The 23,710-nt window shown below is 42.0% G+C and overlaps 1 protein-coding gene across 1 annotated transcript in view; it reads left to right on the forward strand.

The window, feature by feature from the left end:
* FER1L6 (fer-1 like family member 6) overlaps positions 1–23,710 on the forward strand; it is a 68,960-nt gene that overhangs the window by 12,735 nt on the left and 32,515 nt on the right. The window contains exons 9-21 of the mRNA XM_026110107.2: positions 1,535–1,727; positions 2,746–3,095; positions 6,432–6,540; positions 8,305–8,494; positions 10,721–10,841; positions 11,923–12,023; positions 12,675–12,765; positions 14,008–14,127; positions 15,268–15,420; positions 16,758–16,944; positions 17,505–17,629; positions 19,811–19,945; positions 20,508–20,657. Coding sequence (XP_025965892.2) covers positions 1,535–1,727; positions 2,746–3,095; positions 6,432–6,540; positions 8,305–8,494; positions 10,721–10,841; positions 11,923–12,023; positions 12,675–12,765; positions 14,008–14,127; positions 15,268–15,420; positions 16,758–16,944; positions 17,505–17,629; positions 19,811–19,945; positions 20,508–20,657 — 2,025 coding nt within the window. The remainder of the gene's footprint in view (positions 1–1,534; positions 1,728–2,745; positions 3,096–6,431; positions 6,541–8,304; positions 8,495–10,720; positions 10,842–11,922; positions 12,024–12,674; positions 12,766–14,007; positions 14,128–15,267; positions 15,421–16,757; positions 16,945–17,504; positions 17,630–19,810; positions 19,946–20,507; positions 20,658–23,710) is intronic.

Raw genomic sequence — 23,710 nt, forward strand, 5'->3', positions numbered from 1 at the left:
TTCTAACTTATGCAGGAACAAAGTGAAGGAAATATCTATTGTCAGCTGAAGAACTAATATCAGCAGCATAGCAGTAGGTTAGAGTCAGATGGCAGTAGGAAAGATAATTCTGTAAATTTGTTACTAAAACATCAAATTATGAGACAGTGATTTACACACTGTGATGCTACATCAGTGCTATATTCTGGTCTCCTTAGGGTGAAAAAGAAAACAGGACTGAGTTCAGTGAAGATGGTTCAGCCTGGATTTTAGGGCTTTGCATTTACTAGAGAATTATATTGCTATAATTCAGGACCAGTGCAGATTTTCTGGGGGGAGCAGAAGAGGAAACATTTGAGGAGACACTGCCTCAGTGTTGCTTGGCGTTTTTGCTCCTGTAGCTACTGCAACACCTAATGCAATGCTATGGAGACCTGCTGAGAAGGCCCTTCTGACTAGGTGGTTTGCAGATGAGGCCTCAGGGTCTAGTTCTTGTCTTAAACCCATGTAACATCATGAGAGGGAGCTTGTCTTGGTTACTGGTCTAAATAAGGAAAGAAACTGAATGCGTTTTTAAGTCAGCAATGCTTCCAGTGTGCAAAGAGACTTTGGGGAGAAATCCAGTTTGTCCTTTACAGAAGTTTTGGATATGCGAATGAGACCTGTGGTGCTGACTGTGTGTTTCACTGTGAAGCCAAATTGCAGTATTACATCTGGAACTAGTATGGGTTAAAATGTATGGTCAGATGCATGCAGCTCTTCAGGTTTAAAAGGAATCTGAAGAAGATGTAAGAATGGGTCACGGATGTGAGTTAGCCTGCCGGTGTGTAACATGGGGACTTAGAAATGTTGGTGGGATTCCTGACTCAGTTCTCTTGCTGAATATGAATGTAGAAGACCTGCTACAGCCTGTGGCTTCACTAATATCTTCAATAAGGTCCTGCCATCTCCTTCAGGCCTAGGGGGCTAGCTCCAGCCTCTCGATCTGGAGTATGCTGGCACTTGCCTAGAATCTGAGCCACAGTAACTGTATGTTATGCTAGATAAATTGCCGCAGTTAAGGTAATTCCATCGGTAGACACAGCCTGGCCGTTGTAATGCATACCATCTTCTACAAGGCAATTGTGCTGGATTACTCCTATCCAGGTAGTTCAATGGCCATTTAAAGATGTGTGGTTTGTAACACAGATGCCAAGGTGTGGCTGCACAAATATGTTTTCTGTATAAGGGCCCTGAAGAATTAGACCTTATTCGCAGCTCTGCTGTGTGCAAGTGAGGATTCGTAAGCCATAATGTATTTTTTTTAATTAGATACAGAGGGAATTAAACAAGAACATCACCTGCATTAGTTACTTTAGTGCAATGTTATGCCCTATGCTAAGACTAAATAATATAAAAGCAGAGGTACTTTCAGGTTTCACCTATACTAGACAAGATTTTTTGCTTAAAAGTTGACCGGAGAAATGCTGTCAAGTGCAATTTGAGCTATGTTCATCATTGTTTTCCAGAGTCTGACCTAAATGCTAGGGTTAAAGTTGCTGGACTTTTATTTCAGGGTCGGACAACAGTGCAGAAAAACTGTGCAGATCCTGTATGGCACGAACAGATTGTCTTCAAGGAAATGTTCCCTCCACTCTGCCGAAGAGTCAAAATCCAGGTCTGGGATGAAGGCAGCATGAATGATGTAGCCTTAGCCACCCACTTCATTGACTTGAAGAAAATATCAAATGAGCAAGACGGTGACAAAGGTGAAGAGGGAAATGTCTGTTCTAAAATATGCCCTGAGAGTAGAATCCACTTGCTTGAGGTCTGGGCACTGACTAATCCCACCTAAGGGATACACAGAGCTCAGGTGAACATCTAGCCCTTCTGTTGGCTGTGGGAGCCTAAACTGAAGTTATATCACATTGAACTTAGTGTGTGGTGGTCTGCCACTGCCTTTGTTGCTTATAGGACCTCTACATAGTTTGGTACCTTTTTGTGACCGTGGCAATAATTTGCTCTAATACATTAAGGGTGACTGATGTAAGCTCACAGATTGTGCCAGTTTCTATCTGGCAATGAAAGTACAAAGTGCAAATCAGGGCCAAGCAGGTTTGTATTTCTGATTTAACTGGTGAGAGCTAAGCATTTAGTTAGGGCTTGGTTGAGTGTTATCACAGCTCAAGGAATTACCATAGGCTAGTGCTTTAGCTTGTCACATAGGTGAGGTGCAATTCACTACCTGAAATCTTTTCATTGATGTTTGAGCCTATGTGTATTATTTATGCTACGTTATCTCAGTGTGGAACATGGTCAGAAAAGGCACAATAACTCCTTAAACTTGGCAACTCAAATGTGTATCTAAGCCCCTAATCATAAAATAAAAAATAAATCATTTAAGGTGAGTAGTGGCATGGGCTTGGGAACAATTTGTACAAGGTAAGAAAGCCTTTGTTCCTCTCCCACCACGACCCAGTCCTCAGCCTGGGAAGCAAGTCCTTTTCCTCAAGAACTGCCATTGGCCTCATGCCTCTAGCACATGCAGTGCTAGTACTCTCCTCCTGAGAAAGAGCTTCATATTGGCAAAATACCTGGTTCACCCTGTCCATCTTTAGTACCTAAGTATCCTGCAAAATAGTGCTCTGTATGAAATGGTCCCTGCCTATACAGAAATGGGTCTAGGTTTGGCTTTTAGTGTACTGGAGGTAGGCTTTCTTTGGGTAGACTGTGCAAGACAGCCTGCTAAAGTCTAAGGGAAAGGCTGAAAATGTACTTTATCTCCAGGGTTCTTGCCTACCTTTGGGCCTGCCTGGATCAATCTCTACGGCTCACCCAGGAATCACAGCCTCATGGATGATCACCAGGAGCTTAACGAAGGTTTTGGAGAAGGAGTCTCCTTCAGAGGACGTCTCCTCATTGAGATTGCTGTGGAGATACTTTCAGGAGGAGCCCGTGAGTCAAAGTTTTCAAGGATTGTCAAAGATATCAAATTGCCATCTAAAGATAAAGACTCCAAAGCAGCTAAAGGAAAAGACAAAACCGACAAAGCAGGAGAGGATGGAAAGTCAGCTTCTCCTTCAAATAAGACAAACTCAACTGAAGTGGAAGTCGAGCCATTCGATGTGCCTTCAGAGGTCAGTATGAGATTAAGAAATTGATTGACGTGCATCCCTAAACCTCCGAGGTAGGTGCTGATTTGTGTATTTGGGTTCAGGCTGTGGAATACTTCTATGTGCCTCCTCCTGGCTTCTTCACATTTCCATAGTCTTGGGACATTTCTGTAATAATGCAAGCACAAAAGGAGTGTTAGTGTATACCTGTAACTCACAGAACATCTTGAGTGGGATGGTGATTACTGTAGCCATGAGTATTGTGTTAAGGTAAGGTTTTTCCACATTACTCTGTTTCCATAAAACTTAGTCACTTATCCTATTGCCCCTTCTGTACTAGCTGCATCCATGTGTTTCTACTAGAAACTTATGTGACATAATACCTGTTAAATGGTAGAGAGCCAAGGAGGCTACAGTTGGTAATTTTAAAGTCTGATTTCTTGCTCTTGAGAAAATTGGAAGTTGTCAATTGAAGTCAGTAGGGGCTCGCTGATGTAAAATTGGTGCAACTGCAAAGAGATGCAGCCTAGCCAGGTGCATGCTTTATTCCTCCTTTAACCCCTCGTAATAGTAGTAGTAGTTTTAGATAGCTAATCTCTAGGATTGCTAATCTCTTTAGGAGAAGTGATGCAAATTATGTTATCACCCTCAACTGGTGTTAACTGATGTAACTTTACTAACTTCGTCTATTGTACTGATTTTTCACCATGGAAGGACCTGTGCTACAATACTTTGGGAAGGTTGCCCGGTTGTGGGAAGACATGAGTCAGGTGCTGCGCAAATACTCCAGAACCACAGCTTTGATTTTCTGCTCCTTCACACTGCTGTGTCTGGAAGCAACAGCAGGCTGCTACATATGCAAACTCCATTTTTATACCAAGTAAATGGGAAGAAAAATGGTCTTATACCCAAATTTCTTCTCACTTCAGTATGTCACTGATCATAACTTTGGTGTTTGTACTGGGAGTCCCTTCTCACTGCATAAGACATTTAAGTCCTGTATTGGATCTGACTCTAAGTCTTTTGACTGCATCTTACCTAGTAAATAAAATCAGAGAGATTGTTCTTTGGCCTTGAGACTAGGCAGCATGGCCCTGCTTGCATCTGTGTACCTCAACTCTCTTTCTCCCTAATGAGAATGAAAATACCCAGAGCACCTTTTGGGGGCAATCCTTGACAAATGCTCTTCCTTGGGCTGTGCCCTGTCATTGCCTCCATGAGTGCTGGCTGGGACAGGTCAAAACCATGTCAGGGAGTGTGCTAAGAATGAAATGGTATAGATGATTGCAAGCTGGTGTGCCAACCTGCATCCTGGTCTTGTTTTATACAGTTGTATAAATTTAAGTTGCCTCTGTGCCTCAGTTCCCCTCTGAAGATTGCACTAGAGGTAATATGAGAAAAAACCTATTTCTATTTTCCTCTATATAGAGGAGATGCATTACTGTGAGGGACTCCAATACAATGGTCATAGGTGCTAGCTAAATAGTTCACACAGATGAAAAAACCCTGTTGTAGCACAAATAGCTATTAATAGTAATAATAAGGATTTTTTTTCTGGCAACTCTGTCTGAAATTCCAATACAGAATGAGTATATGAGTATATGAGTACATGAGCAAGAACATAATATGGTGCTGCTCGATATTCTTTTGTTTTTGACATTCAACAATATTTCAAGCTACAGTAGATGCAATAATTGCATTGCGACTTTGTAAAAGGAAAAGTAGGAACTGGAGACATTAGAAGTAAGTCAAAAAATGTTTCATCAAGCCTCTGAGACAACAGAGGCAAATTACCTGGCCCTACAGCCCCTCAGTACCCTCAGTAGTGACTGAGTCCAACAGCAAGAAGGCATTAAATGTTGGCAATTTGCTTTCTTTTTAAAGAGAGGTAGGTGTGTGTGTCAAAGTCTCTGAGCCCCAGCTTTACTAGGCACACCACACTCTCTGTTCATGCTGAAAATAATCCAGGTGCAGGGGAGCTAAAGCTGCAGTCTATTTTAGTGCTAGCTTTGATAAGAGGTGGTGCTAATGCTGTCACTGAAGACCTATGCCCCTTTGCTGTGTCTGGCAGAGGTGCTTCAAAATGAAGAGACCATGGGCTGCGTCAAAAGCTGTTCCCTGCTATGCTAAAGGCTGGGAAACTAACACTCAGATACAGCTGGTACCTTATCCATTGCCTTGCTCTCTTCTCTGTTGCCAAAGGGGCTAGTTCTGGTCTTGCCTGTAGGGCTCAGTACACTGGTATTCCTGCAGTGAAATCAGTGGGTTGCCCTGGGGAGACTGAGGCAGCCAGGGTATAAACTGGGGAGAACTCAAACCACATAATTGAGCTCTACTGAGCTTAGTCTTGATTTGGGGGTAACAGCTTGTTTTGTTGATGACCCAAGAGCACTGGAGGTTTAGCTAGCCTTCCTTGAGGGATAGTGTGTGCCAGGGGCAGGCAGATGATGGGTTTCCAAGAGGTTTATACAGAGCCAAACAGAGTCTCAAAACTCCAGGGGAGGTCATTACGCTCTCCAGGATGTGCTGCTGTGTCAGGATCCTTCAGTTCCTCTGCTTCCAAATTTTGTGAAAAGCTGACAACTGAGTTACCAGGTTCTCTGTGGTGATGCCAGGGAAAGCAAACTGCAGAGGACGGCACCATGGCGAGCCCATCTTTGTGCCTGTGGGTCAGAGCACAGCAGCATAAATCTGTTTGGCTGCAGTAGGCTCTTGCCCTGATGCTGAGGTCTAATAAAATGTGGATGGCAGAGATCTTCACGTCCTATTCATTTCACCAGGAGCTGAGTGTCCCTGAGCAAGGTCGAAGTCTTGATAGCACAAACTTATGGCCAGTAGGTTAAAATCATCTCACCTGAGAAGCAGAGCTGTGAAAACATTCCCTTGCCTGGATGCATGACAATGTCAGCATTTACCAGGGCAACGCAAAGAAACAGTATCACCACACTCACTGTAAAATGACTTATATCAGGATGGTGACACTTTGTTGCTGCTGCGCCCTTGAACTGCTACAGATATATAGTTTGGATGATGGTATAATAGTATCTGAAGATACTGAAGTCCTTTGATAGAGATTACAGGTGAGATAGAGTTTGAAGTGGGAGGGGATGATTTTTATTTGACTGGCTGATATAGCTGGATAGTACTGAAAAGACCGAAGGCACACAGGTTGGTCTCTTCTTCCAGTCATATAAGTTTCTCAAGAATGAGGTGCTACTTCTCTCTATGGATTTTGTCTCACTGACCAACACATTTACAACAATGATACAGCTGCTAGCTATTTCTAAAAGCTTCTCTGTGCTGGAAAAAAGATCAGAAGGTAAAATAAACGTCATTTTCTGCCTCATGCCTCTCCAATAGATCTATGAAGAGAAACTTGAGGAATTTCTCCTTTTTGGGACGTTTTTTGAAGCCACAATGATTGATAGGAAGATTGGGGACAAGCCAATAATCTTTGAGGTTTCTGTTGGTAAGTGTTTTAATCTCTTCTCTGAAGCAGAGAGGGAGTCTCGGTAGCAAGGGGACACTGCGTATTATTGATAGCCCTGTCTCAGAGCTCAGGAGTCAGCTTCAGATAAAGACTTACATATTTGAATTAAACTGTGAACATCATTTTTCCAGATAGTACCATGCTTCTTCCAGTCAAGTTGATTTAGCTATCTTTACTGCCAGGTGCCCCTTATTAACGTGTACCATCTCACCCAATGCACAGCTACTCACCCAGTATTTAGCCTTGTAGTCTGGGAGACCCAACTCAAACAATTTTTTCTCAGAGTGGAGGTCATTCAGCAATGCCCATTGCGACTTGTCCCTAGCACTGATGGAGCCCCTCTGCAAGGAGGATCCTCTTGCCCAACCCTGTTGATGTATAGATATGTGAGGGTGGCACAGGGGTGATGTAGAGCCAAGACTGAAAATGTACATACCAACATGTCCTCTAAAATCCTCCTGGTAAATCCTGTCCTCTTTCTGTGCAAAGCAGAACTGTACTGTGTAAAGTCCCTGCCATGGTGGGCTGAATTGTCCCTGAGAACAGACTGAAGAGAAAATGAAGGCATTTCCATAAGCATTGACTGAGTATTTTCAAAGCAGAGGAAATTTCCCTGGAGAGAGAAGCATTAAATGGCCTTATTTCCCTTGCAGGACTTTGCTCATCTTTGTATTAGCCCCATTAGAGCCCAAGTGCACAGCAGCCTTCGGGCACTTGCTGTCTTTGCATCTGTGTACCTGGGCGCATTCAGCTCTGGGGGTTGTGCATGGAAAGATCTCCATGATGAACACAGGTCAATGCATGATACTCTTCCTACTGAAACCTTAGTAAGAAGCAAGGCTGGAATAACAAGAAACTCATTTGTATACTTGGGCAAGAAATGATACTGCTGGAATTAATACTGAAGATGAGTCTGGCTCTGAACTCTGGAACTGAACATCTGCCAGCTTCCTCTACAGTTGAAATTTGGGTCCAAATTCAGCAAATGACCATTATTTACACAAAGAGCTGAATCAAAATTGAGATCAAGTTGTTGTATGGGGTGATTCAGCACATCCCTCTCCCCCCAGTGAGTGTTTTCTAACTCTAATAAAATCTATAATTGCCTGTCTGATGGATGTGCCTTTTTTCTAGTGCCTTTTAAAGGCAAATTGCTATCAGAGAAGATGGCTGTATTTTTAGCAGAACTATCCAGCCTCAGTCATGAAGCTGGGTCCTCAAACTGTTGTTATTAGTAAAGGCTCCTCAGAAACCCTACTGTGCTAAATTTGCTTGGCTGTAAGCAAGCTTTAGCACTTCTGAGATCAGACTTTGTAATGTTGTAAAAAAGAGACACAACTGCTATTTAAACCAAACACACACAGAGGTTCCTAGTGCTAGAAATACGAGGAATTTCTCCAGCAAGCAGCAGAAGATCCCATGGCTTTCCTGGGGCCAGCAGTGAGAGGATCACGTCACTTAGCCAGGCGAGCAGAAGTCATGACTTGGTCAGGGGTAGTATGTGCCTGGGTACTGCCAGGTAGGGCGGGTGAGGAAGCACTGCTCTGCTGTGCAGTCTGCAAGGGAGCGGGACTGCCACACCTGCAGGACCTCTATGCCCTGTGGTATGGCCAGAACTGCTAATGAACAGGAGGCGACCAAGATTTTTCAATTGTTATCACTGTTCTTTCTTTTTTTTAAGCCTAGTTGAGGTTTGCCACCTGCTATTCATTCATCCCTTCTCTGGTAACCCTGTGCCTCTAGGCAACTTTGGAAACATTACTGAGGGAGCAGCAGCAGGAGCTGGAGGGAAAAAGAAGGCGCGCGATGGCAGAGAAGTGGAAGAAAGTGCCCCTCTGCTCCATGAAGGGGAGGATGAAATTTCTTGCGACCTTGGAGTACCGCTGATATCCACCACACACCCCGAGAAGCCACTAGTCACAGATGGGAACAGGTGAGGAGCTGTGTTTCGAAGCCTCCCTGCCCAGGACTCTGGGAAATTCAAACATGGATTTGTGTTTAGGTTCTGAACCTCCACAAAGTTAAAAAATATTTTCATCCTTTCTTGCAATCAATGGTTCAAGCAAATTAAATATGAATTAGTGAAACAAAACAAGAATGAAAACACCATGGTAGAAATTTTCACTTCTGCAGCAAATTGTTGCCTCTTCTCATTAACAATACTGCAGTTTTGGGTACATGCTGGTTTATTATCCTCCATGGCAGACTATGGGATTTTTAGTTTTTCCCTTAACAAGAATTTAGATTTAAAGAACTGTTGTAAAAGAATGAATCATTCTTCAAATGTGCAATTTGCTTTTTGGCTCACTTCAGCATTAGCAAAACTTTCCCTCGTCAAGGACCCTTTTTCCTCAGATTTATGGAGATGTAAAATGTTGTGTCTTTTTTCCCCCCCTCTTGTGCTGTCTGTAACTGTTTCGCCAGCCACAGATGCCATATAGTGACTTTATGACCATCACCTCATATTGGAATCTCACTGGTCTCACCACTGGCTATTTTTAGCATTAATCAGTACTTAATGGGTTATCTGGTAGATTAAATAAACCCTACATTTTGCAATCATAAATGAACAGTAGAAAACAGTAGCAGAAGCCCTTTCTGGAGACTAAAGCCACTAGCTAACTGAAAGAACAGACTGAACAATAAGACTGCCAAAATGACACTGTGAAATTGCTAGGGATTTTTGCCATTTATATCAAAATATATAGCAAAGATAAGCTAACAACAAAAAAAAAGATCCCTCCTGAATCTCATAGAGGGAATAATAGACAAGAAAACTCAGTCCTTATGAGCTCTTTTATGGTTATATAATTCCCTCTGTAACAAATCCCATGAAAGGACTTAAGAGCTCTGTGGAGTCCTGGCAGTGGGCAATAGTTGGATTGTTCTTCCCTACCAGGAAACCACCAAATGTGTGATTGCCCAAGATCTGTGTGGTGCTACTGCTCACAGAATTTAATGACTAATACTCACTTTGCTGTGGGTTATTGAGGAGAGAGTTGATAGGAAATTCTATTTCTCTTTTGGTATCCCATAGGACAATCAAATGAGGTTGTAGAGAAGATCTTCATCTCTTTTGAATAGAAAAACTCCTGTAGAAACCTATTAGGGGTGCATGGAAGCTAGAAGTTATGGCTAGGATTGTCAAGAGTGACACGTGATTTGGTCTCTCTGGGCTTCATTCAGTCATTAAACACATGTGCCCAGTTTTATTTGAAATAACCTAAGGTATCTGAGGCATCTGTAAGAGTACATATCACACAGGATTGTTGAGAGACCCAGCCCTTTCTGGGCCCATTGGTGGATGCCCATGTTTAGGCAACTCAGCCTTTGAGGCTCTGGATTTCAGGAGCTGGATGATCAAAACTTTCTAAAAATTTGCTTCTGCTCAGATAGACATACTGAAATGGAAGCAGTCAAGTCTCCTCTCCATACCAAGCACTTCTGCCTTTTTTGGGTAACACAGCTTCTCCCAGAGCCTCCTTGCAACTATTCTTTCTGCCAGCTGTTGAACAAGGTCTTGGTAGTGAAGAGCAGGACCCTCAGGAAATTTTATTCTTTTTTTTCTGTGGGGAAATATGGAAAGATCACAAGAAGAATACATACCAGAAAATATCTCTGTGGTACAGCCTCTTCTGTGCTGCAGAGCACATATTGGTGGCATAGCATTGGAGCCATTCCCAGAAGAGCATAGAGCAACTGATAAACCTCCATTTCCATTAAGGAGCTCTCCACTATCTCACCATTAGGGACAGGGAAGACGATGGGGCCTCTAGTGTTAAATAGTACGCTGTGAGGAGGTGACCAGATTTTACTCTTTGCTCCCTTTTGTGCTGTGTGTTGTACCCCTATTGCTTCCCACCCACAACACCGCATTTCAGTGCTTCTCTGCATGCCTCTTTGCCTGGCGTTTCCCCCACCCTGGAAAGTGCTAACATTAGATCCACTGGCTTCCAGCTTCTTCTCTTCAGGAACCTCACAGGCAGTGTAACTGATACTTGCATTCATTCTTCTCATGTATTTACTGGGCAGCATGTGTGAACACATCCTGCGGCCTCTTCAGTTTCTGTGCTTTGAGAGAACGTCAAAGCGTTTTTCCTTCCAGTGCCTCCTCCAAAGTCCTTACTGCTGTGCTCTGCTCTGTACTTCATTTCCACAGGAACTATCAGTACCTGCCATATGACGAGCGGAAGCCCTGCATCTGTGTCAAGAGCTACTGGGGAGACCAGACCTTTCGTTTGTACTCTTCCAACACTCTTGAGAAAATGGCAGATCACTTGGTAAGTTGCAGCCATTTTCTGAGGCTCGGGTGTTCAGCAGAGTATGCCAGTGAGAGGTCATGTTCCCCAAAACATGCCTTCAAAACTTTCTCCAGCTATATTCCTTGTTATTCAGTTTGTGAAAGAGCAGTAGATATCAGCCCCTTCTTTTTTTCCAAATTGCTTTGGTCTGTCAGAGCTAGTCAAATATTTCTGACTGCACCTTTTGGGGGAAACATTTTTTTTGGCTATAGGGCTGTCTTCTTTCCTTAAAAATATTTTATTATTTGTCAGAACAGCAAAAAACATTTAAAATGTGGCATTTAGAATTATTTTGTTTCCTATGGCTCTTCCTTTGGCACCTTTTGACCCAGTCCCTATGATTTAACATGTGCTTAGGCTGGCGACCCTTTCAAGGATGATTTTGCTTTTAATTTTCCTAAAAACATTGATAGATACCAAATGCGGTATAGTCTCATGAACAACAATACTGAAGTCATACTGATGCAAGCTTGTATCATGAGAAGCAAGTGGCTTATAGGCCAACATTTTCAAACCACAGTGACTGAAAATTAAGCATCTGGATATATATAGAGAGAAAGACATATATTTGTCAGTGTATGGGAACACCCACAGGTCTTGCTGGAAATCCAGCCATTTATTTAAGTAAATGAGAACAGACTCCAACTCTCAGTGATGATAGTAGGTGTTGGGGTAGACCTGTGTATGGATTCAGGGCCCACAAAGTTTTGAGAAGTTACACAAGAAACTTGCTAAAGCAAACAGCAGGGCTATAAACAAAACCAAGGAGAACTACAGTTTTCCATCTCGTTCCCCACCCACTTGTCTTGAAAGAAGTGAAAAAACCAAAGCTGCTCCAAGCAGTAGCTGGGGAGCCTCGGAAAAGGTCAAAATAAATCATGCATTTGGAGTCTTCTCTTTGTGCGCTTCAAGCTTAGTGATATTTCAAAGGTCCTGTTTTGTCAGGTTACAAAGTCGCCTCCCTCATTCTTGCTAGTCCTACAGTGAATAATGGTATAACACTGGCAGGATGACAAAGTGCCCTCCTTTACATAACAGCTTTTTCATGACTTTTTCTTAGGAAGAGTCATTAGAAGAAGTAAAAGACTTGATCAAAGTTTCAGAGATTGCACCTGAGGAAAAAATGAGGAAGACCATAAGTGATTTTATCAATGAAAGCAGGTAACTGCATTTACCAGAGGCTCACAAAAAATCAAGTTTATATGTTGCCTACAAATTCCAGGCTAGACCAGGAAGCTGGTGATAGTAAAAGAAAATGCAGTGAACTAATTGAGATTTTTTTTAATTATTCTGCTATAAAAGCAAAGAGCTTCCCAAATTGCAGTATCTATTTACACAGGGAAAATATTTTACTGTTATTTTCAATAGTCAGTATTGACAATAGAAAACTGCCAATCATTGGCTTATTATTTTGGCTTTCTGGACTCTAAGAATAGAATGTATATGGGAATAAGTTGGAAGTAATAAAGTGGGTGATAGACATACTGTAAAAATATGCAGAGTTAAAATAAAAACAAAGGATTTCACATGTTGGGATAACCCCTCTGTGGGCTCTGTGCCAGATGTCATGACTGGGCTCAAAATAGATATAGATTCTGATTTACAGATGTTAACCCTGATTTATGGAATATGGTATAGAGGTTTTTTTACTCTTCTTCAGCTCTTAGATAGGTGCTCTATATTTATTTTAGCCAGAGGATTTCAGCATCTCTGTCTTCTGGTTCATGCACTGCGGCAGATAGAGAACATTTCATTCCAATATATCTTAGCAGAAATAACTCACACAAAGAATCTGTTATTGTTGTGTCCTAGGGCCTTCATTAGCAATGCTGAAAAGAAGCCCAAAGGGTTGAACTACACTGCTTTGGATAAAAAGAGACTCATGCTGTTCAAGCAAGAGCTGGTATGAATGTTTTTTCTTCAAGCATTGTTGCAGTGATGTTAACTGAAAGCACATTGGCTGTATACATGTTAATTTGTATTTGACTTCACCATACTGGAATGCTTTGTAATTAGTATGCATATAGTATCCAAGAACACTTTTTTTTAATAAAGTCTGCTGTGCGTAATGAAGAGTTTTAAGATACCCTGAAATAGTTCAGAAGTTGTTCTTCCTAAATACAAATAAGAAATTATAATAATTAGCTGATTTTTCTTTTTGATGTGTCTTATAATGGAATGATGCTGAGTTCAGTGGAATAATACCCAATTAACACTGTTGTTAGGCATTTAATTACTGTGGTGGAGCTAAACTCCAAGGCTAGTCGAATCTGATATTTGGTATTCCTGGACACATGCAAATATATACATAGATTTCAGTATGTTTTTATGTGCTCTAGTTTGGGTCTGTTCTTTATTTATATATTATTAAGCTTCCTGTACAATGCTCTGGGACATTTTCCTTCCCTTAGGTGCTAGAGAGACATGAGCGTAAGTGAAGATCTGGATTAGGCTAAACAGAGCAAAGAAGGAATTACCTACACTATGTGTCTTTTTTTTAAGATTATGTCTGTCTGTCTATTACCTATCAAGGCATGTTTATTGGTATCTTCCATTAAAGCAGATATCTGAAATATGCCAGACGAGTCGTTGCCTAAAGGCATCTATTTCTCCCCGTCGTATATAAAGTAGGCTTTGAGATCCTACATTGTTGTGGTCTAAAATTAGGAGGGATGAGACCCATTCCCAGTGAGGAATGACAAGACACAGACTGCACGTAGGAACCAGTTGGGCTTAAGCATCTAACTCTGTTATAGGCAGTGAGGTCCTGGTCACCTTCTCAAGGACACTGGTGAGAAGAAACCAAACTGGACGCAGGTCTTTTGCACATGTATTAGCTTTGTTTTCTGTTTGCAGCACAGCATTCAGTGGTGCCTTCTCTCAGGTCTAAGATCCTATAATTCTAGGTAGTAATCACACATCTCTTGGGACTTACATGAATCCAGTATACATATAGACAAAAAGAAAGTGGGGAGTATTCAGCTCCCAAGAGTTAATTCCTTTCTGTTGTGACAAAGAAGATAATCATTACCTTGAACCAAGCCTATCTTTTCTTTTAACTTGAATCTAGAACTGTTTTCTCCTGTGTATAGTTCAAACTACATGATAATGTGTATAAAATACATGTTGTTTTTCCCGGTTGCAGGAAGCAATATCCAGTGATGCCAAGGAAATTGTTCAGCAGCAGAAAAAGAAGATGTCACTGGAGGAAATGATGCATGAGACTCAGATCTTTATAGATAAAATTCGATTCTTAGTTGATGAGGTAAATCACACAGAAATTCAAATAAGTTTAAAATACAGGAGTAGACTTTGGCTTTCATGATCTCATGTGAATAGTAAGTCCTGATCTAGTTATCTAAAGAGTTCTCCTTCGGATATCTGGCCCCAATCCTGTTTTTCAGTTCATGGAGTTCTCAGTGGACTGGTAGGAAACACAAGGCTAGGCTGCATGGGCAGGGCTTTTTTGTATCTTTGTTTTTGTTTGTTTGTTTTTTAAAAAAGCCATCCCGTGTCTGCTCTGGTGGTTTGGAGACAGCCTGTTTTCTGACCTGAATTCATGTCTCCACTTTTATGGACACACTGATTGGGACTGCTATGAGCTCAGGAGTCTTTGCACTATCCTTCACTGCGCAGACCCTGTATAGACATATTACTAAGCCTCAGAATAACATGAGAACATATTTGGTCAGATCAAAATCCAGCTAGTCAAGTGTTCACTCCCTGAGAGTGGTCTGCAGGCAAATCTAGGGGCTGTGTCTATGCCAGCAAACTAAACAGGGCTATGGCTATTCCCTGGCTTAGAGAGCAAGTGACATGGCCTGGCATGGTTTGCATCCTGTGGCCAAACTCTTTTCCTTCCCAAAACAGAGTGATCTCATCCATACAGCCTCCTGGGAACAGCCCTTGGCCTGTTCTTGGCTTTGAACCACACTCAGGCTTTCCTTGGGGAAATTTGGAGCAGGGCAAAGCCATGCCATGGAGTATCCTAACAAGCAGAACAGATGATCGTGTGCCAGCACCTGAGTTTGTCCCTAGTTCCTTTTGATTTGCTGATACAAATGAAGCTGGTGATACTTCCCTAGTGGGTACTTCCAGCTTCCATGCTCTGTAGCTAAGGGGCTTCCTGAGCCAGGGTCACACGCTGATTTTTATTTTTAATTTCCCCTGAAATTTCACTCTGCGGAGCACCCACACAAAGCACTTACCTTTGGCTCTGCTTAGGAATGGAGGTTTGGACTGCAACGCGTGAACTCACAGCCTCTCCCATTCAGAGCACACGTGCTGCCCTGCAGGAGAGGCGAGGGCATCAGCTCTTGGTAGCTAGTGTTTTAACAAACGGTGATGGTGGTGGCTTGCAGAAAGAATCTGGTTTGCTAACTCAATATTCCTTGTCATTTAATAGCCACAGAATACAGTGCCTGATGTGTTCATCTGGATGCTCAGCAACAACAAAAGAGTCGCATATGCCAGAGTCCCAGCAAAAACCATACTCTATTCCCCAGTGAAAGAGCAAAGAGGCAAGGACTGTGGGAAGATTAAAACCCATTTCCTGAAAGTAAGTCTGGGACTTTCTCTGAACAGAGGTAACTCTCTGGGAAAACTTGGTATTCACATTTCACCCAGGGATTGTATTTTACATGTTAGTCTTTGTAATGTACTAAAAATGTATACGTGCTTATATCTGCCATCTATTATTAATGCTTACTTCTATTTATGCTTGTCCTTTTTTAACCATGATATCACACCAAGGCTCTCAGTGTCTGAGTGATTCATTCCTTCACTGCTTGTTATAGCAAGATCTGTGGTTTGTCTATAGATACATACATAAACAGATAGAAAAAGCACAGCCTCTTCCCTGACAAAGACATCAGAAAGCATCACATGAAACCCAGGAGGAGTTTGGTAAGAGATGAGCATGTACTCAGCTCACATACCAAAGAAACCTAGATATTCAGATGTACTATAGCAGTTTATGTCTGCTACTTGAAATGTGTCTAGGTGTTTGTAGTACATGTCTGCAGTATTGCTTAGTATTCTATATTTTGAAGGAAAGTTTTAGTGGACATCATGCTCCTACAAAGGCGATATGACCTGCAGTACCCAGCAGTGGAATATTACACAGTTGTGTTGTTACCATGACCAGATGGAAAAGCCTGAACACATTAGGCAATAGTAACTTCATTTGGTAGGTTTTTAGCAGCTTTTCATCTGGAGCGGTTGGGAGCACTCCCATAAAGCACAGCTGAAGAGCAGATAGAAATACCTGACCTCTTGAAAATTGTCATGGGTATTTGTTAAGCATGGTACTCTTTGCCTGCATAAGCAAAAAATATACCCTAATTCATTCTCCAGTCATATCACTATCAAGAATTACTTTAGGACTAGATAATATAGAACAGTGAGTTAAACAGAGGAGAAGAAGGAAATATTGTTGGGTTTTTTTTGTCAAGACTAGTAATATTTTATATCAGAATGTATTTTCTGACCTGCCCCAAGAAGTAGTATTTTTGGTAGTACACAGGACCAGCTATCAGACACTGGCAAAACTGCATGAAGTGTAAAGTGGACCAAAAGTCTGAGGAAAGTAGGATATCAAATATAATTAATGTGCTTCCAGTTGTTAATTATTTTGCACAAACCTGTGCATATTAGCCAGTATGCAATTTATGCAGGCTTTCAACTGAGTCAATTAGTCATTACTTCCCTAAGAATCACAGACGTTCCTTGTGCTAAACGGGTCTTAGGGCCACCGACTGTGGAGACATGTCATTTATCCGTTTATCAACTCCATGAATGCTCCTTTATTTTAGTAGCCTACTTTGTTTTGGCAGGATTCAGCATTCAGTCATCCCTCTATCTTGAGCTTGCTGGTGATGGGTATTTTTTCCTCAGTTACCAGGCAAACGCCCTCCAGGCTGGAACATGCAAGCAAAAGTAGACACCTACCTGTGGCTCGGACCTGCCAGATATGCCCAGAGCATCATGGAGAACTTGCCTGTAGGGTATGAGACAGAAACACCATCTATCACCAGCCCAGGGCACAGCACGGTGCACCCACCTACCTGCCTGCTCTATAAAAGTAAGACGCTGTTTCTTCTGTATAGTAGCAGCGTAAGAAGGGTTGTAAGAAACACATGGCCTAAATACCTCTAATTTCAAGGGCTGCAACATTTTTGCTTAAAGTGACTGTTTTAAGATGACCGTTGTTTAGCTTCTTCTTATCACAAAAAGCCAGTTTTATTGCCAGGTCCTCAGCCCTGCCACTGACAGGGAGAGAAAGGAACGGTTATCCTGTATTTTCTGTTCCCCGTCCCATGGTTCTGTCTTCTCATCATGAGGAAGCATCCCTCAAGCCTCCTGATGGAGCTACCATGTTGAATACCTCGTAGATAAACAAGCGATGGGAGATAAAAACCGGCAATTAACAATCTTGCAGTAAAGACTTTTCTCAGGCATTGATTTTAAGTGAACACAGGAATCTTACTTCTGAGTGTATCAGGTGTTTCCTTAGAGAAATGGAATGACAACTTCCCTTGTCAGACCCCTGGTTGGATGGTGGGTGGTCAAGCTTCCCCTCCTACATATGTGCTGTGCCATTTCCATGAAGCTGACATTACTGTTTTCATTGTAATGACATAGCCCCGCACCTCTTCCAGCTGAGAGCCCACATGTATCAGGCGAGGGGGCTCATTGCAGCTGACAGCACTGGACTTTCTGACCCCTTTGCAAAAGTTACTTTCACGTCACACTGCCAGACCACGAAGGTAAGTTGCAAAATCCCTTTCAGTAAATGAAAACAGTTTTCTCAATCAAGCCGTGAAAAGGAAAAATCTTGGTTTTGCAAGGAAACACCTAGCAAGAAAAGTTAGATGCCTACTGTTAAAGAGCAACTCCTGACAGTCCGCTGTGAGCAAGGCAAATGTGTAAGTGTAGCCAGCTACGCTAATGTGAGGTGCAGTAGTATTATTTATCTCAGCTCCTTTAGATGTCAGGTTCCCTGTCTATCGGGCCTCTGTAGCAAGTGATTTACCTTTCTCTCCATCTATTTCTTTTGAGTTTGGGCCATTGTCATTGCTTGGTATGAGGATGATCCCCCATGGTTCTCTTTTACTATCATCTATATGTGCAATGATAGAGGAAAGGAAGAAGAGGAGCTTTATATGACTTTTGTAGCCATAACAGTAAGTCAATATTGGTCTTGGCAATGGAATTCAGCAGTGCACAAGGCTGGTTCTAGGGTGGCAAAGTTGAAATCAGCTGAAGATGTAGTGAGGTGTGAGACCTGCGTCCCTTAAATGCTGAAGAAGTGTGGCCATGGGGAGTGGTCTCACCTCTCTCTCAGGTATCTCCAGGGGGTGAATGGTCACATGTGGGCATTCAACGGAGCCTCTGGAGACAATGGAGGAACTTCCACACAGCTCCTGCAAGAGGAGTTGAAACACAGCCCTGACAAATGGCCAGGAAGATAGTCCATGTCAGAACAGCAGGATGGACTTTCAGAGGTCCTGAGCCCTCTACAGCTATCCTAGATTTCAAATGGAGTTTGGAGCTCTGCAAATCAGGCCATAAGCAGAATGTGCTGGACCAAATATGGTCTCCTTTGGGGAAAAAAAGTATACAAAAAAACCCTCACCCAACCTCTCTCCCCCAAAAAGCCTCCGCAGAAGACTGTTTAAATTTAATTAGCAGGTGTGTATTCTTGAATACTCCTGTTGAATGCATGACAGTGTCTGCTGTGCGCTAAGGACCTCATCATCAGAGGCCAGTAGAATTGCACAGGTGTGGAAAGGCACCTATGAACTCTGTGGCACCTTGAATTTGCTGATCATGTGCAAGATGGAAAGACCTGACTTAGAACATAACCTAGCCGTGTTTTCTGGGCTGTCCTCACTGTCCTTCTAAAATTATCTCTGACACCTTCTGTTTGGCAGAAAATTCTGCAACATGTATTAGGGGAGGGAGAAGCAAAAAACTTTCTCTGCTGGAAGCTGTAGGTGCCTGATTGTGCTGCTTTTACCCTGAGAGTATGAACTGATGCTTTTCCTCCAATGTGATTATAACTTTTAATAGAAGCTGGTGAATAAAGCTAATGAAGTCAGTGTTTAGATGCATCAGATTCAGGAAAGTAGAATGTGGTCCAGGAAGACAGCATTTTACAGGCACAGAAGTGTGAACTTTATTCACTCCCTGAATAAAATACTGCAGGCAGTAACTTGCATGTTTTTAGAAGATTGTCAGCCAAGTGACAATAAACTGTAGTCAAAAGCCTTATTTCCATTGAAAAGAATGATAGCAGGTTATGAGTCATTTTGCAGTTGGCATATTTTTCCCTTTTTAAATGTTAGCTTTGTTAAATATAATTCCTGCCAAGGCAGTTAAAACATTATCTGTGATGAAATTCCATAAGCATCCTTGTAAGTTAAAGTATAACAAACTAAAAACCAGTGATTTATTATGAGTGATTCATTAAAATACTGTACCTTGTTTTTGTAAAAGTGTATGTGTTATTATATTGAAGAAAAAAACAAATCAGAAAAAATATACTCTGGAGAAGTGAAAACTGGATTCAGTTTTGAGCAAGACCTTTATTTAACAGCTTTGGGCCTGACCCTGCTTTTCTAAACCAACAGCCTTCCTCTTAATTTAATTCAGAGTCTTGTCTACACAAAGCATGGAGGTCACATAGTGAAATGTTTGTGATGAGCCCATGAGGCAAACAGGGAACGGGAGAACAAAAAGCCTTCAGGAGGAATGGGAGATACAGGCATCAAGGCAAATTAATCATATTCTTTTGGGTGGGAATAGCTGCTGAAAAATGCAGTGGCTCAGAGAACTGAGTTATTCAGGCCGTGGGAAAGGATGTCATCAGCATGTCAGCACGTCCTGCTGAACCACTCCCGGTCAATCAATTTACAGCATATTAAACCTTTCCTGTTTTTCATTAGATCATTCCTCAGACGTTATCTCCCACCTGGAACCAGATGCTGCTCTTCAACAATGTTGTGCTTTATGGTGACGGAGAGGAAATCGCTCAGTTCCCCCCTGAGATTGTCATAGAGCTGTATGACGACGATGCAGTGGTAAACTTGAAATCCTTCTTAATAAAAATCATGAGCTATTACATCTTATCAACAGCTTAAAGACAAAGCTGTGTCACTGAATAGGCATTAAAAAAAAATGATCAGGCAATCTGGATGACCTTCCTGAATGAAGCTCAATGTTACAACAGTTTGCAGCTGAATATAGACCCGAGACTCACTTAATATCCTTGCAAAGCTGTGGCCTTGTTTTTGCCAAGTGAATCTTCCATCCAAAGACAGGCTTAAAGAAATTAGAAGCATCTTCCCCACTCCCTATATACAGCTGTAAATATTGTATCTATGTCTGGGGAGACCTTGATTTATCTCTGGCCACGCAAGCTCTGACATGATCTCACTGGTTTGGCGTAGCACTCAGAAACTTTGGATGCCTGAAAAGGTAAAAAGGACTCAGCTGCTCCATTTTCATAGCTGCTATTGCATTTTATATTGCCATTTACCTCAGGAGAAGGTTTTTGTCACAAATACTAAGCTCTGCATCATCTTGGCTCCTGAGAGAGCCGCTGAATTCAAAGACACTTGATACACATTCTCCTTTATCTAGGGTAAAGCAGAATATATTGGGTCTACAGTGGCTGCCCCTGTGGTGAGACTGGCTGATCAAAAGTATGAACCACCTAAACTTTCTTACCACCCGGTGTATTGTGGAAATCTTTCTGGAGGAGACCTACTTGCTACATTTGAGCTTCTGGAGGTAAACTAGATTTTCTGGGCTGTTAATTCTCTCATTGATGACTTTTACTTTATGGGCTCCTAAAACTAGCCGTGGTATTGAGCACACCATCCTCCCGAATTGGTGGGAATTGCAACCGGAGGAGGATCATTTTGCCATCGCACTCTCTGAGTGTCGTTCCTCCCATCATGCCGGGGCAGCAAGGGCCACTACCCATGCACCCAGCCCTGCCAACCCTTCGCACGCTCTGTGCCACGTTTTCTCCCCACTCGGCCTGTTGCCCGTCCAGTGACTACATCCAACTGGACTCTGCCCCATGGAACAACTGTCAAAATACCACTGCTACTGCAATGACCTGCTCTGTGCCGTAGCGCATAGCACCGGTTTCAGCAGCCTCAAAGCTCGCTACCACTTTGTCTCATCATAAAAGGGAGCAGTGGATAACGAGAAGTGGATCAGGGAAGCTGGATTTTCAGTTACACCTGACATATTTAGAGAAATGTCACACTGTTTTCCAACTGCAAGGCAAACTCTGTGTGCCTCGGGCTAGCCTGGCGGATGCACACACTGAATTTGCAGGGCTTCCAGTTAGAGGAAACTTCTTTCTACCAGAAACCTGCAGAAGTTTATTCTGAAATCTGAAATGAGAAAAATGTGGAGCTCTGTGACACCATTTACAAGATATTCCTGAGGTAAAATGGGCTTTTAAGCACCATGGGCTAATTATATATTTGATGACAGTTGGAAATATGACACCATGCAGAGCCTATCCTCATAGAGGCATATACCTAGGGATAGTCTATTACCTTAGCTATTATTTCCCCTCCTTTTTTATTGAAATCCACCTTTTCAGTGACCAAAGAAAGCATTCTGTTTTGTAATGCTGTCTTATGAGATGAGGGAAGCAGAACGACTTCTGGGATATATCCAAATATACCTGTAAGACTGCACTAGAGAGTTGAAATTAACTCTAAGTAAAGACCTTACAGTCTTCGTTTTCATGCTCTGTGGTATTCTTCTCAGTGACAGCACTCTAGAGCACTGCTCGCAACAGATAATAGCAACATAGACTTAAAGGAGTCTTCAGGAAAAGGCACATTAAAACATCTGCAAGGTTTCCAAGCACTCAGAGCGGTTGTGCCAGTTGCTCCCTCCAGTATCAGGGGATTCCTGATGATGTTCTGTGTCAGGATGGAAATGAAAATCTCTAACCACTAATTCATTCTCCTCTTCTTTTAACCCTTTAACTGCTTTTGCCATAACCCTTTATGCACTCGATAGTTCTGATCTGCAGATACCATTTGGTCCAGTTAAAGAAGCAGTGTGTAAGAACTGCACCCTCCTTTGTTGAAATAATGCTGGTATGCTGGGTCAGTGCTGGGAGCTAAATTGATGTATAGAACAAAGCAGCCTGTCATTTATAGAAGTAATAGACTAAGGCAAGATTAACTAATGGATACTAGGAGCCTTGATTTTTGCTCAGAGGGGCTCAAGATTTGCTGAAAATCCAAGGAATCTAGATTTAACATCAGTCTTACATGACCATTTGTCAGGTCTGGTCGGGGTTTACAGTCATGGAGTTCAGGGGACTGTTCCAGTAGTTTTAAAAAAGAAACCCTTTACATGGCTATTTTGTCCTCAGATGTGAGATTTCTCCAGCCTTCCTCTCTTTAAGCTGTGCCCTTGTTATATGTTCACAAGCTGTAAGAAAAGAGACAAACAACCATTTGTTTTCTAGCTTTAAAAAAGATATGATAAATGTACCAGTTTAGGAATTACATGTGGATAAGTCACTTTATCACGTAGATGAACATAGTTTTCTTGATCACCTGTCATCATTATGTAAGCCAGATAATGCAGTGAAATTGAGAACCTTGAGAGGGGAATTGGGACACAACATCTGCCATGAGATCTGGTTCAGATGGTCTTTGTCTCTTATCATTTATTATTTTTTTTTCCAGAGGGTAAGTTAATCTATCATGGGATAAATTTTTGAGTATTTAATGTCCACTAATGCAGAATTTTAAAAGAGTTAATATTTTTAAAGCCCCATAGATGGATTTCTAGACAGACAGGTAGGGTTCCCAAAGTTGTGTGTTTCTGTTTGTTTTCAGAACAGCGTCACAGAGGTGGCTGATAGAAACCAGACACATTGATACAACAAAACTCGATCTATCCTAATCACTTTCCTTAGAAGCACATTTCTTTTTGATTAGAAATATGCATTAGATGCAAGAAAAAAACTTGAAATGGACTGAAGTGCTTCCTTACCAGAACTCAAAGGGAAGAGCTAACAGTGAGCAGGGCCATCTACATGACCCCTACCAGCAGCTGGAGAATGAGCTAGTGCTAAGATGCTAGCGTAGATACTTTTATTGAAGTTGTTGGTGATATTCAGCCTGAGGTCCATAGATACCTGAACTTCTAAAGAGTTTCGGAAAGGTAATTAAGAAAGATAAGTTCATCTATGCTATACAGCAATTTCTGCATGTGGAATTTCTAAAAAGGTTTATTTTTAATTTATAATTTTTTATGGTTCCACAAATTAAGAAAAAAGGGGGCAATGCCTTTGGGCTCAATGTCAGAACTTCTGAGTGAAATTTAATGGCTAAAGACTAGTCACTTAAAGATGGTCTCCAAAACATCTTTGGGGAAATGGTAGGTACTCTACCACCACCCTGACATGCCTACCAAACTTCACATTCAAAAAGACCCCATTTGATTATATCTTCCTGGCTCCTCACCTGCAGTTTTGGGATATTGCCATGGTATGTCCCAGGTGCTAGACACAGTCCATAGCACATACTAGACCTTCCTCAAGGCCCTGCTGCTCCATGGTGGCCCATAAGGAAACGTGCTGGGAGCCACTAACCTGGTCAGAGCAAATTTTTTCTCTGGCCTTCAGTTCTGTGAAATCTATTAAATGAATTCGTTTGAATTCTTATGAGTAAAAGGCAGTAAACATGTGCATGTGAATTATGGCTGCTGATTATGCTGTTACTAGCACATGCTGCAGGTGCTGTGTTAGGAAATGTGTTTTCCACACATCTCCCTCACCTACAAGGTACTAAGGA

The sequence above is a fragment of the Dromaius novaehollandiae genome, chromosome 2 (genome assembly GCF_036370855.1).
Source record: "Dromaius novaehollandiae isolate bDroNov1 chromosome 2, bDroNov1.hap1, whole genome shotgun sequence".
In the NCBI taxonomy this organism is placed as follows: Eukaryota; Metazoa; Chordata; class Aves; order Casuariiformes; family Dromaiidae; genus Dromaius; species Dromaius novaehollandiae.